At 41.0% G+C, this 15,081-nt stretch overlaps 1 protein-coding gene across 1 annotated transcript in view; it reads right to left on the minus strand.

The window, feature by feature from the left end:
• Window positions 1-248: 248 nt before the first annotated feature.
• The window catches only part of TCERG1L (transcription elongation regulator 1 like), a 49,525-nt gene continuing 34,692 nt past the window's right edge, over window positions 249-15,081 (minus strand). Inside the window, exons 5-8 of the mRNA XM_063133273.1 lie at window positions 14,756-14,891; window positions 12,318-12,407; window positions 5,230-5,348; window positions 249-405 (exon numbers count right to left, since the gene is read on the minus strand). Of these exons, the coding sequence (XP_062989343.1) occupies window positions 249-405; window positions 5,230-5,348; window positions 12,318-12,407; window positions 14,756-14,891 (502 nt within the window). The remainder of the gene's footprint in view (window positions 406-5,229; window positions 5,349-12,317; window positions 12,408-14,755; window positions 14,892-15,081) is intronic.

The following is a 15,081-nucleotide window of genomic DNA, read 5'->3' on the forward strand; positions in this document are numbered from 1 at the left end:
TGTACAAAAGAGAGCTTCAATATGAAACATTAAGTCTCTGAGAATGAAATATCCTACAGATTCCCGCAGTGCAGCCTTGGATGTATTTTCACAGAACTTTGCAGTGCGCAAGTGGCTCGTCGGGTGATCTTATTTCTTTAAATTGCTGGGATTTAAAACTCAAAAGATGACACAAAACGCATGCCGTTCATTTCCTCCACTGTAGATGCCACAGTATTTGACTTGCGTTCTTATTGCATATTTCCTTTTTATCTCATTTTCCGTAGCCTTATTCTGTTCTCTTTGTCTCTCTTTTTAAGGATAAGTATGAATTGGTTGAAAAAATGCTCTTGGTCTTTCTTCTTCTGAACGAGCCGAAATCGTTGATCTGTGCCATATTTTTCTGCAAACTCCTTAAATGTCGTCCTGGGGGTGGGAGGTGGGAATAATCAAACATAAACTACATTGTCACAAATGCTTGTCAATACATGTTCATATTCTCAGATACCTTTTTTGTACTGAAATATTTATCACTGCATCTTATCATTGTCACCAGCCATCATGGAACTGGAAAGACTAAAGTCAAAAATTTTGAATGCTGATTGATCTGTCTGGTTTCTTATCCTAAGTCATTATTTGATTTCCACAGAATGTAGACTTACTCATTGATTCTAGGAAGCTTGATGAATAATTAGTTCATTATGGATCATCCAGAGTAATTAAATGGGATTCTCAAAAATTAAGACTGAAAGGGTATCATCATATGCATTTTTAAACAGAAAAAGTCCGCATATCCTAGCATTTCCCCAGCTAGCCATGAAGATTAAGACAGTAGAGGCTTTTGTCAGACTTGATATAGCAACATGCCTTTTAATGCCCAATTGTGATAGAGGGTGTTGGGCAGAAATTTTGCCATGGGCCCATAGAAAAAGCACATCAAACAATCTATGGAATGTTTGCCTAACTAAATAAAAATTGGCGAAATTTGTGTGTACAGAAATTGAAATATTGGCTTATATTTCAGATCTAAATGTTTGATTGGGCATGTGTTATTAGGAATGTCACAATTGCCCAAATGGGTCTGGGAGTCTGGCAGACCCCCTTGGAGCCGTGCCCCTTGACCCAGTTGGGTGCGCCTGATGTGAGTGCAGACCCAGCTCGAGCGCTCACGAATCCCCTGTGAGTGCTCGGCAGCCACCCACTCTCACTGCCAACATTGCACACTTCTACTCCTGTGTCAATGGCGACCGTAAAGGACCAATTTATGCAAGGTGTGAATAGAGCATTTGCACCTTTACCCTTTTGTAAATAAGGCCCTTACAGCTGCCATTGACACAACTGGGGGTGGGGGGAGTGTAGAATTTCTGGAAGATCCAGAAATTGCACAATTCCCCCTTGGCATGAGAGGTGCCATTCACTCAGGGGTGGGTGGGGAGCTGCTGAGCACTCAACGGGCTTCAGAAGAGGCTTGTGTGGCGTGAGGAGCAAGGGGTGAGACAGCGACAGGGCGAGCATCTGCCAAGGTGGGCACAGATTAATTTGCCCACTTCTGTAGCATTATTACCATGTTAGTAGCTCAGACTGGTTGTCAATGTGTCCACTGCTTCTGGATTAAGGCATGTGAGACTCATCCTTAATTAAGCAAGTAGTGATGAATAAATTCGAGATGGAGAAGGCTAGTTGTGATGGCTATGGATTTTATGTACATATTTTATTGTATATTGGGGTTTTTAATATTATTGTGATGATGTTTTCTGTTGTGCTAGTCTATGACCGACTTTGACAAACTTTGACTCTGGCTACCTGCAGTATCAGAGACAGTACACCAGTTGCTGGGGAACATGGGTGAGAGGGTGCTGTTGCACTCATGTCCTCCTTGTGGGTTTCCTGTGGGCAACTGGTTGGCCACTATGTGAACAGAATGCTGGACTAGATGGACCCTTGGTCTGATCCAGCATGGTTCTTCTTACATTCTTATGTTTGAGTAATGTCAAGCCTTGCAGCTTCCAATAAATGAATAATTAAGTCCTTATGCATAGTGCACTGTGATCTCCCACAAACAGCTTAAGCAATGCTAACTGAGGGTTGAAGATGATGCTTTGTAACAAAAAGGGTCTGGTTCCAGTTTATTGCAAAAATAAATTCATCAGACATGTGCAGAGGCCCAACCTCAATACACGGCTCATCATAGAGGGGACTGATCCACTGTCCATCATCACCACCACCTTTGCTTGCAATGAGTTCAGATGAGCCAAGTGGGCACTGAGTAAGCTTACAAAAATAAATTATGAAGAACACCCAACTTCTATAACATCTTTGTAATATGCCATTACTTGTATACTGAACCAAGAGCTGGATAACTGCAGACCAAATATTGTAACTCAGGTATTATGTTTTTGTGTTTTCTTTGTTGCTGTTGGCTGAAAGTTCAAATGTTAGAATAATAATAATAATCTATCTTAATGATTTACAAATTGCAAAATCACAAATGAGAATCACAGAAAGCAGCTTAGGAGAAGCAAGCAAGCAACAATTCCAAGTCTTATGTTTATAGCGCAGACATCATGCTAATGATAAATTCTGGTGTTAATATAACGTGTGTTTTGTCCATAGACCAGCGAAGGAAATGCTTTACTGATTTTGCATTATACTTATTGTACTTGAACACACTGCGAACACTAATTGCATCTGCAATTGGGCCCCTTGCTGAAGCAAAATAAAGTACTGCCATGGATTGTTAACCGTTTATGGTATTTAATGCAATGTGGTAATAGTTATAGTCCTTTATTACTATGGATTAGAACTTGATTAACATATTGTCTCTTGTATTTAATGCACTAAAATGTGAACATTCTGGGACTACAGATATCAGCTGCTACACCCAATATAAATGATGTACATTGTGTACACAGAAATGATACTGGATATAAAGTTTAGATTTCCCTCCAGAATTATGAAGATGGGGACTGAAAAGGTAGGAGAGATGGAAGAGACTGGTGCTATGGTAAACCTTCAGACCATCAAGCATTTGGCCTGAACCAAGAAGGGTTGGAGGTGAAGTAAATGAAGGAACAGCCTTCCTTCTTTCACTGGAACTTCCTCACAGGTCAAATTGGCCACTGGCTGCCCAAGGAGCATTCTGGGTAATCTTTTTTTGTGGCAGATTCTCCACCCTCCAGAATTTCATGAATTATGAATGGCACCATGAAATTGCAGGGTGGCATTGTGGCCCAGCTGTATAAGAGACAAAGTCATGGACAACAAGCACCCTAGAAAGACTTATTCAGGTAACAGAACTATTGTCCTAAAGACGTCAGAATATAGTTCAGTTATTTCCAAATTCAATTGCAAGTGCATTCCCAATGGCACCATCAGGAGTGTGACACAGGCATTTCATATCACTCTCTAGCTCCCTTGGTAAGCTTCCAGCTCCATTCTTCAAGCACCCATGAGTTCCTAAGCAGCTGGGAGTGAGGAGAAGGAGGAAATGTCTCTGTCTTCCTCTCTGGTAGTGGGAATACTGTTCTAGCAGCACTGCAAGTGCTAATGTAACCCAGGAAATGTAACCCAGGAAAATGTAATTAGGAAACTACAAGCACCATGATCCCTGCGGGGAAACTATGCTCTGTGTATCATTTGCATGAAGCCATGCATGACAAAAGAAGCCTTCTGCCAACTATTACACCTTCTCCTTCTCCAAGGTAAGGCTTTGTTTCCCCCTTTGGGAATGGGACACTGGCAGAAGGGAGGCATGAACTAGTTTTTCCAAGCATTCGCTTCAAATGCTCAACCCCACCCCAACAATTGCATTTTGCACATCTCTGTCAGATAGATGAGCCTGTTAGCACTTTGTAGTCATTTTTCCCTGATCTTGCATATAGTTACACAAGCGACTCATCCATATGCATTACTGAAGAGAAATAAACACTTTGTAATACGTGAACTTGAAAGAAAACCGAATCTACTCAAGGTTAAAATGAAGCGGTAGAATAGATTGTACCACTTCTTACTGCAGGGGTGTGGGCATGTGTATGTGGGGATCAACCTTTTTCAATGCTGACCTTTATAAAAGGCTTCCTGAAGGCAGGGCTCTAATGGCTGCCTTGAGCATTTTTTATAGTGGGAAAAGGCAGGATAAAAATCTTTAAAGTAAATAAATAGCACACCACGGAATGAGCTGAACTAAAGCTTTCTCCATGCTCTGCTAAGATTTCTTCCAGAAGTTTTTGTTTTACATGGAGAAGCATTTAAAATTGTATTTCCCCACCCACAATCAGAAGTGGTATTTTCCATCCCATCATGAGCACATTCTGGCCTAATCTACACCAGCCGTTTATTCTGGAATAATTTATTTATTTATTTATTTATTTTATTACATTTCTATATCGCCCAATAGCCGGAGCTCTCTGGGCGGTTCACAAAAAAACTGGGTGGTTCATAATATTGAAGTCATCCCTACCACACCACACCACACCACATGACATAAATCCTACTCCTGCAGTGATCTAGGGATGACCCCTCAGTTATTCAGGAATATTGCAGACTGCTTTTGCCATGGTTTTTCTGGCCCTCTCGCTACAATCCCAAAGTCCACAGCTGGTGTGCCTCCCCTTCCTGAAGCTGTTGCTGTTCAGCATGAGCTCCCAGCTTGGCGAACTTCCAACCCACTGTCAGGGGCATGCCCATCTTCAACACAGTACCTATTCCCCCCCTCCCCCGGGTTTCGGTGTATTAGCACTGGTGCACATCTCAGAGGAGTTATTTTTTTAAAAAAAAAAATCCGTGCCCTGTACCCATCTGTCCAGTCCTGCCCACTTCTCAATACACCTTCAGAAGCACCATCACGGGGGGCATGTCCTCTCGCAATGGCTCTCCTTTACTCGTGGGAGACTTCCCTTGCTTGTGCCCCGTGAGGGACGATCGCAGAAGCAGGAAACATCACAATTATCCCTCCTCCATTGCGCAACAGTGGTAGGTGTAGATTAGGCTTCTGTTGCATGTGTGGTAGACCAGGCTTTAGTATTTTATTTTAGTTTTAATTCAAGTAGCACCAAGCAGCTACTGTGCAATCATTCTTCATGATAATGGGGCTTTCTTCAGTCTGCCTGAAGCAGCAGGGTTGATGCACTGCAGCCATACATTGATACATTGAACAGTAGGTAGGTTTTCCTTGAGCATAACCTAATTATAGCCAGCATCCTCATTCAGGAAATTCTCAAACAGGCTCTGTATTGGAAAATTGCTCCATACCTTGGTGACAATTTAGATTCTTCCAGCAGCTTTTTAAACTCCTCTTTGGCTAGCAGCAACTTGTTTTTCTTTTCTTTGTATTCTTCTCTTATTCTGGTCTTGACAAACTGCTCAAATATCTTAAGTCAAGAAGGAAGGGGGGAAGAAGAGGTCACATAATATTATGAAATTCATTTCCTGTTAAATCTTTCCATTCAGTTAGTTAATCATTATATAGAGCAAAATTCACAATTTAGAAACAAATAGATTTAGTGAAATTCCCTTGATCAGATCACTCCATTCTCAGGGATGTAGGGGCTGGCATGAGAGTAGCCCCCCTCCACCACCACCCTGCCCCAGGCAGACCATTAAGTTCAGGGTCTAAAATTACCTAGCTGCTCTGCTCTCTGAGTTAGACTGGGGGTGGGGGGTTTAAACAAAGGATCAGTGGGTTGGATCCACACTTAGAGAAGACTCATTGTAGACCCATTGAAATGTATGGGACATCAGCTTGTTGTAAGTTTGGATCCGACCCATAGTTCAGTTGTTGAATGCATGTTTTTTTGGACAAGATCCTGAGCTCAATCTAGGGTGTGCATTTGTTTTGTGACATATTAGAAAGTGGGATGAATGAGACCCTCTCAGCCTGTTTATCACAAGCTAAAGCCAAAGGTGCAAATGATTTACAAATGAGAAAGTATGGGTTTGATTCCCCAGCCTGCAGTAGAGCAGCTAGGTCCAATGGAAAGAGAGGAATAAACTGGCTGAATCGGCAACTCTCCAATATTTAGCTCTGAGACATTTTAGCCAAAATGTCCATCCCATCATATCTCTGATAGGTCCTCTTTCCATCCATAAACCTCAAATCGTACAATGGCTACATGAGAAATGGGGAGGGATATAAAAGTTTGAAATATAAGTCATGCATCTGTACTTCCCCTTTTCATTTACTGGTGTGATCTAAGGTCTCAGTGTATTTGAGGATTCCCTTTGCTCTTTGAAATACAGAACCCATGACTGCCTCTGCCCCTCCCTCCCTCCCTCCCCATGCATTCCACTGTGCTCATACCTTTTGCAGTGCAATTTTATACATGTCTACTCAGATGTAATCCTCATTGTGTTCAACAGAGTTTACTCCCAGGCAAGTAGGCATGCGATTGCATAACTTAAATAAAACCGTCCTAATCTGCTCATCTGAAGTGAGAGTCATTTACTCAATTTGGGTGCTTGGGGACAGCATTTGAAAATTCAAATATGGGGGGAAGCTGCATATCTGCCTATCTTTCTCCTCCTGGCTGCTATACACATTTGCTTTGAGTTATTAAGCTGATGATATGGAAAGCATTGCCTCTTTGCACATTGGGGGTACCTTGTATTGCTACTAGACACCCTGTATATAAATAATAAAATCATTTAATTCTTTCCCCTGCAGGTCAGATGCTTCCATTTTCACTTCAGTGGGTGGCCACTGGTCTGTTGGCATCTTGAAGAGTAGCCACAAAACGTGTAGCCTTTGTTGGCTCAAGAGCTGCAGCTGAACTGTAGAAGAGCTACAGAGATGATGCTATATGAATGCACTTGCATATGTGAAAAGTGCCTTTCCTTCAACTAATAGGAGTTCAACTAATAGGGGTGGGGGTGGGGAGCAAGTGGAAGGGAGCTCCTTGTTTGGGGAAATACTTGCCCCTGCCTTCTTCTAGCACTGCCCCTGTCCCACACACCCCTACACACACACAATCCATAACTTCAAGATTCGGCATACAAGTCTGATGATGCCCCCTTGCAAAGTCTGCTGCTTAAAGCCTATACACAGGTCGGTCTGCCTGGCCATTCATGTGAACCCCTGCCATGTGCCTCTTAGTTTAGTTTAGGTGGGAGTTAAGGTGTGTGTCCAATATGGCTGAAAACTGCATGTCAATTGGATGGGAAACACAGATGTTACAGCCAGGAGAAGAGGAGCTGTCTCTCATGGAAATCAGTGGGAACACACACAAATAGGAATGGCAAAAGCAGTGAGAATGTTGTGACAAAACAAATGCCGCTTTTCAATTGGAAATTTGGAAAACAAATTTGTTTTCAATTTGGAAAACAAAATGAATGAAGTTTTCAGTAATAGAAACAAATGGCTTGGAGAGAGAGAAAAATCTGCAGGAGACCTTGAATATCTGCTGCCTGTTGGATGATCTGGTACAGAACTCAATAAACCAGTTTGATTCAGTATTATGCAATTTCATATGTTCATAAAGGGACTTCAGCAAATCATGGGTAGGTATGTAAATGAGGCAATTGTGTACTTCTTGATCACACCTAATAGTAATTGATTTGACAGGTAATATCGGGCTACAAAACCAAATTGCTTTCACAAAGGCAATTTTAGTGCTGTGTGCCTTAGTACTCATACAGTATGTTCCCCAAGGCTTGTGATATTATTCATTTTATATCTGTAGAGTAATCATTGTTAATCTGCTGTGATCTTTTCATTGTAATTGATGTGTGAGATGAGAGAAAATGCCAATAAAACAAGAGAAAGTTCAATCCACAATCCAATTCTGATCCACTTAGTTCCAGAGTAACTAGCTTCAGTGGAAAGATGGGTGAGGAAGCAGCTTGATGCTTGCTCTAACTAATGTAAACTATGGATAGGATTTGAGGACATGGTAGGTGTCATCTCCCCTGTTCAGTATAGCAAATAGCTATAATATTGTAACTAATTAGATGCTAAATAACAGAAGGCTGTAGGGAGCTGTTGCATTTGAAACATGGTCTGAAGGGTAACGAAGCAGCTTCCGGGCTAATTGCATCACCACGATTCATGATTTGCCTGATTCATGCACTGGCATAACAAATTGAAAATATCATTGGTCCTGAAGACTAATGGCAAGATGCACTGAATTCGCTCAAGTGAGCATATTTGTAAGTGGGATTCTTTGAGGACTGACATTTATGAAAGGGGACTCTAATTCGATAGAGAGGAACCGTCTCTCAGTGGTAGAGCACATGCTTTGGATGCAGAAGGTCCCAGGTTCAATCCCTGACATCTCTAGGTAGGGCTGGAAAAGATCTCTATCTAAAACCCTGGAGAACTGCTGCTTGTCCATGTATATAGTACTGAGCTAGATGGACCAAGAGGCTAAATTGTTATGAGGTGTTCATATGATGCAAAATTTAAGGATGAAAAGAAATGGTATGGTGAGGAGGAATCCTGAACTGATAAAGAATAAAGATTTTGGGTTGGATGGAAAGACCCCTTCCAGTGCAGGAGACTTCTTAACTAGTGGAGCAATCCACTGGTGGAATGGAGATGGTGGCAATCTTCATCAAGCCCCCCTCCTGTCTGTACAGTTCCTTGTGCTCTCAGATGTGCTCCAGAGGGTTGGGAGACCCTTCAGAAAAGTGGTGGAGGTGGCTGCAGAAGGAAGGAAGAACTGGCAAAGATGGACTCTCTCCCATCCCTTTCTACCACCAGAAGCAATCTGAACGCTCCCGCTTGCAGACAAGAAGCTGGATCCAATATGTCCCAAGTTAGGGACACAGATAGATATGGCCACAAAGAATCAATGTTATTCTGAAAGTCAGAAGCATATGTTTAAACTTCCTACATGCAAACCAGGTGCCTCAATCTAACAAGGTGCTACACATGTACTTTTCAAGCCCAGTGGAGCAACTATGGTGCACATGTAGCCCTTGCATGGAAACTGCACTGACACTGATCAGCTCTTTAGAAAAGAGGGAGCAGAAGCTAGATTTAGCCCCCAGTCAGTCTTCCCTGCAAGCAGCTAGTCAGCACATCTATGCATATTTGAGAGGAATATGTGTACACACAATTGGATCAGTGCCATCCTGTTCTGAGAACAGCAATGTGGGTATTTGCTGATAGGAGAGCCAAGATTTTCTTTGATTATTGTTACCGAAACCATCTCAGGTTCTTCTAAAAAGAAAAATCCAATGTACTTTCCAGCCTTCCTCAGAGTGCCAATGAGTAATATATTAAGAAACACATTTTAATAGTTACAGGAAACAGCCCTCCACGAGGTCAAAAATAGATGACCACATTAAGTTAAAATTAATAAATGGCTCATTATCCCAGCATCCGAGCCCTTAAATGCAATTCTATTTCTAGTCTCAACATTCACCCATTCGCTTATTCCATTTCTGTCAAGAGTGAAGGCACCATTGTGGGCAGTGACGATATCAATCTGTTGGGACATAATGATCGATAAATCATTGCAAACTGAGAAAGCAGAAGAAGAGTTTGTGCTTAATCAAAAGAAGCCCATTCCTCAGATAGCCATGAGAGCACGGTGCCTAGTTGTTTGCTTCCTTCGCAAAAAAATCTTTGTGAAAGCTCAAATCTGGCTTGCTGGCCTTTCAGACAACTGAGAGATATTGTGAGAGTATAGCCTTTCTGTTTGTGAACATGTTTTTCCGGCAGATGAAGCCATAAACCTACACTTTTTAAATCCCTATTTACTTGAGAAAAGAGAAAAGAGGCTACATAAGATGCCAATACACTCCTATATTGAAAACTATGATCCTTTACCTGCAAGTTTAGAGTTCGTGCAACATTTACTCAGCATTTACTTTCATTGGAGCTTCTCTCCTGCCCAATGAAGGGTAGAGGAGAAATTCCTGTCAAGAAATCCTCAGTATTTTTGAGTGACAGCACGAGCACTTAAGTATTGCTGTACAAGGTGATCCAAGGGCTTCTTTCTTTCTTTTAACTTCATGAGTAAAGCCATGCTGCTCAGCTGAATGGCTGCTGTAGGGTTTCTGCATTCTCAGCGCAGCCACCTTTCCCCCATATAATGCCCCTAGTATGTGTGCGACATTGTCACATAGCATCTTCCCAGGGTACTCAATGGACCCACTGATGATGCAGCTAGTGGGTGGCTGAGCAGCACATCTTCACTTATGAAAAGAAGAGAGAATGAATGCCCCAGACTACCACTATGTATAAATGATATGCAAATACTGCTCCTTCCACCTGAACTTCCACACCTGTCACTCAAACTTCATACCCTTCTCCTAATCTTTGGATTAGAGGTTGAGACATTTGTGGGATCAGACACCTTGAATCAGCCCTAGAACAGTCCAGCATTTGAACACCCCAGTCTATTACCTTGTTCTGTGGGTGGTCTCCTACAGTTTCCAGGAAGCCTCTCCCCACTTTCCCCTCACACTTTAATGGAATGCAGCCTCGGGATTTCATGAAAATTCAGGCATGAGGAATTAGTCATGGAATCTCTTTGCTAACTTCCACCCATCTCTATTTTTAACTTCTTGTGGAGTTCCCATCTGAAGGAGGGTAGATGAAAGGTGAGGGAATTAAGCCAGCAATTTCATTAAACTTTCTAGCTGACCACCAGAACAACATTTTGAACTCTTCATAAAATGTCTTCCTCTGATATATACATATATGTTCTTGCAAAAGTATGAATACACCTTTATTTTTTTCTATAAAGAGGAGATGAAAATTGCTTTTCGTAGTCATTTTCCTTGAGTACATAATATATCCCACAAATGAGGCCCATGTCACCAATGTTTCAAAGCTAATATCTATAGTATAGGCTTTATTGACTGTTCATTAAGTGATTTTACTATATTATGTACATGCTTGATAAATGAAAGGCACAATAAAGCTTGATTGACTAGGCAAGGTCTAGACTGTGCCCTTGTTGAAATCACTGAAAGGAAATACAGTGTTCCTCTTGGTTTATACAATCTTCTTCTGGTTACAGTGATAGCTTCCTGTTTCAAATTCTCAATTTTAACTTTACCCTAAAAATACAACTTGCCACTACAAAAATCAAATACATTTTGGAGATGTCTCACCATAACATGATGATAAACTGGTTTTGGTTACTTTTTGTAAGGGACTTTTTTTGCACACACAGTGGGCTGGATCTGATGAATCAAAAGGTGGCCTTCCTCTCAAGGAAGGAGGTCTCCTCACACAGAAGAACTCATGTGCAGAAAGTAATCTTTAGATTCCTGTCAGTTTCATCCTCTCCTTTGTTTAGCCCAGCAGAGCCATAATTTGTACCTACCAAAGTACTTGTCAATTTCATCCTCCACTTTGGAACTTCCTGAGCAAAGTGCAGGTAGTGGTGGTGGTGGAACTGACAAGTTCTTTGACAAGTATAGAATATGGCTCTTCTGGGCTAAATATAGTGTGTCTACAGGATGAAACTGACAAGGATATTTACAAGATGGGAAAATGCCTCTGCAGAGCTACATAGCGGACAGGTGAACATGCGATCGTGCACACTTCTGAAAGATTGCCAATAAAAAAACAAATAAAAATTTGGGCAAATTTAAAGATCCCAACTCCACCTCCCTGCTGCCAAAATCCAATTGGCATGAAGTACCATTTTCAAAAATGGTGGGATCCGGAAAAACACACACACAATTTCCAGAATGGGGGGTGGGGTGGAAGAGAGAGAGAGAGATTCCGCTGCTACTTACCAGAGTGAAAAACTGCAGAATCCTGTCGGGCTTAAATGGAATGGAATTTCCAGCATCGCACAACCCTGCTGTCCACAATTTTACCCACAATGAACCTCAGCAAGCAGCTTCTGCTAATCCACTGTCTGCCACATATATGTTTACTTGACTCATCTTACATTTTTAGTTTGCCCTTTCTCTGAAAGATATACATGGTTCTCTCTTCAGTTTATCCCTACAGCATGTAAGCAGGGACCCAAAACTTTGCCACATGTATGTCATGTTCATCACTTGTACTTTATGTACCTGAGTTTACAAAGTAAAATGTTTATTGTTTCTGAACTGAAGAACAGCATGCATTGCTCTTTGAAACTTAGAGCAGGTAGCTACCAGGAAGATGATGATGATGTTGATTATTTATTTATTTATTTATTTATTACATTTTTATACTGCCCAATAGCCAAAGCTATGACCTTCTTGATGGTGGCACCTTCATTGTATAATACTTTGACCAGAGAGGCTCACTTGGTGCCTTTTCTATAGTCATTTTGATAAATACTTCTTTTACTTTCCCAGTTTTAATTGTTGCTCATTTGTGAGCATCCTGGATAAACATATCACGAGGTTCCCGATATAAATACCGAAAAGAAAACAAATGAACTCACCTGTTTACGTTCTTCTGAGTTCAGCAGAAGATAACGCGGGTCAAATACTATTTTATGTAATTCTTTTTCCCATGTGGAAAATGCCGAGACCTGAAGGGATATGTGAATAAGAGGGATATAAACCATTTCATAAAGGCTTTGGAATAAACCAGGATGTAGGAAGAAATGTGAGGAAAATGGTATGTTACAGAAATGCTGCAAGCAACAGTATTTACTATAATGTAACTTATTAATAGGAATAAATCTTAAACATAGGAATTAGGATTAAAAGCAAAACTGGCTGTGAGAACTAGAGAACTGAAAAGAAAATGTGTACTTGCTGGGATTAGAAGAGAAAAGAAGATTTTTTAGTGAAGAGGTTTGAAGGAAAGGGCAACACGTATAGGAAACAGGTCACGAATCAATGTGATGTATCTTTCATGTCCACACCTCTAGATATTTCACCTCCCCACCCTTTAACAAGTAGAACCACCCAAGATATTTTGCAAAGAGCATGATACCCCTTCCTCAATTCCACACACAGAAACCAACTTCAGTGAATCTTACTTCAATACTGGTTATAGGGCCGTGTCCTCCACTGTACCCAAGAGCAGCAGGGGTTGCTTAGAGGGTACAAACCAGGCCTCATGACACACACAGCTCTGTCCTCCAAAACCTTGCCAGCATTTGCCTCCCTTGGCCTAATAATAGGGCCTGCCTCTGTTAACAAGCACTCTTAATCAGTGCTGTAGTGGTAAATTTTGAAGTACAAGTGCTCATTATAACAGTCCCCATAGCTATGCCACCAAGGAGACTCCAAAATCCAGGCAGCTCTGTTGATACATATCAACAAACCAGTTCTAGCAGACTTCATCTCCACTCAGAAGCAGGGTGTTGTTGTTTTTTGTAAAGCTAATGAGACTTAATTGCCCATTCAGAACCAAGTCGCTCCCCAAATACTTTGCATTACATTAGGCACAGCTCACAACTATATATTGTTTCTGGAAAATTCATTCCTCCCCCCACCCCAGCTACTGTCAAGATTGCAGCTAAGCTCAGAGGGAACAGTGAATTCTGAGGGGGGTGGCTGATGATGTCAGCATTCCTGCTCATCAAAAGTTGATGGTGCTGCATCCCTCTGAACCTGGCTGTCCTACTGCACTGGTCTTTATTCAGCTGCTCTACTATTCCCTGAATGCATCCACTTTCACTCCATCAACATCTTATTTTTCTAGTGACTCCTTAAATACTTGCTACTGGTATTATAGGCATAGGTCTGTTTGAACCAAACCTTCAGCAAACCTTCAGAGTGAATAGAACCTGCAAGTAGCTAGCTCACTATGACCCTATTCAGATGACATGCTAAGCCATGGTGGTTAAGTATTTTGAGCTAAAAATTATGGCTTAGCATGTCGTGCAAACCATTCCTAACCATAGTGGCTATATAACCATGGTTGAAACAGGCTCACTAACCATTTGCTGCAAAAGGGTTAGCAGCCTAACCATGGCTTAGTGTGTTGTCTGAACAGGCCCTTTAGAAAGCAATTGTCTATTTTTTGTTTATTCATTACCAATTGGGAGTGGCACAAAAAGCAACTTGGCCCATCAGAAAAAAAATTCCAAACTCCATAGTAGGTAAATTCTTTCATGAGAACCAAAATGTCACAAAATATAGAATAAACTTTCAAGTTCTCCAGAGCTCTTCTTCAGGCTAAAGGTTCAATGGGGTTTGTTTGAATTAGGTGACATAGTAATAGGACACACATATATTGAATATATATATATATATATATATATATATATATACACACACACACACACACACACACACACACACACCAGGTAAAAGTTGATAAAACTTCTGTTAATTTCACTGAAACACAACACTCAGTACAGATAAATAAGCAATGGCACAATCATCCAGTAATGATCAAATCCTTAATGACTTGGATGGTTCCTATTTATCGTGCTTCTTCATAAAGAATAGAACTATCTCTTAGGACCATATCATTAAATGCATGTCAAATACTTTAGAAATAAGAATGATGTAATCATTTAGGATTAGCTAGACCAAGTCTTCTGAAGAATCTGGTATTTGCATGCAACTGAGTATAATTAAACATGTTTCCATTGGGTAACAGAAGTGGTATATGAAGACACCAATATATTAAGCAAATGAAAACATATGTACGATCAGGCTTTAAAATAGATTATAAGCCCTCCAGGAACAAATCACATTCATACTGTGCCCTTTACATCACCTAGTATTTTGTACAACAAATGGCAGTGGCATAAGAGTATTAAGCAGTAATATATGTTGATAAGAAAGTAATATTAAAAAAGCATTTCTGGGGCACCATAAACCATGCGACTGTCGCAACATTCCTATTATAAATATTGAGATTATATCGTGTTTCCATAAATTACCAGATTCAAGCCGACCCATGCTTATTTCTTACCCCTCTTTCCAGAAGCATATCTCGAAAATGGCTAATACGTTCTTCCAACGGAAGCACAATCTGATGCTCCGATGCTTTCGTATTTTTCTCTTCCCCTTCGACCTTGTCTAGCTCAGCGTTCTGAGGATCTTCCAGTCTTAAATAATGTAAGAGATATGTAGGATGGAATATATATATTAACGCTTCAGTTATCTTTACAAGCTCAGAGCAGCAGCTAGCTAAATAAAAGCGGCAAGCCTTTGTATACCATGTATTGAAATTTATTGGCTATGCTTAGCCATGAGATATGCACCTACCAGGCTCTGGGACAAATGACAAGGCTTTGG

The sequence above is a fragment of the Elgaria multicarinata genome, chromosome 8 (genome assembly GCF_023053635.1).
Source record: "Elgaria multicarinata webbii isolate HBS135686 ecotype San Diego chromosome 8, rElgMul1.1.pri, whole genome shotgun sequence".
In the NCBI taxonomy this organism is placed as follows: Eukaryota; Metazoa; Chordata; class Lepidosauria; order Squamata; family Anguidae; genus Elgaria; species Elgaria multicarinata.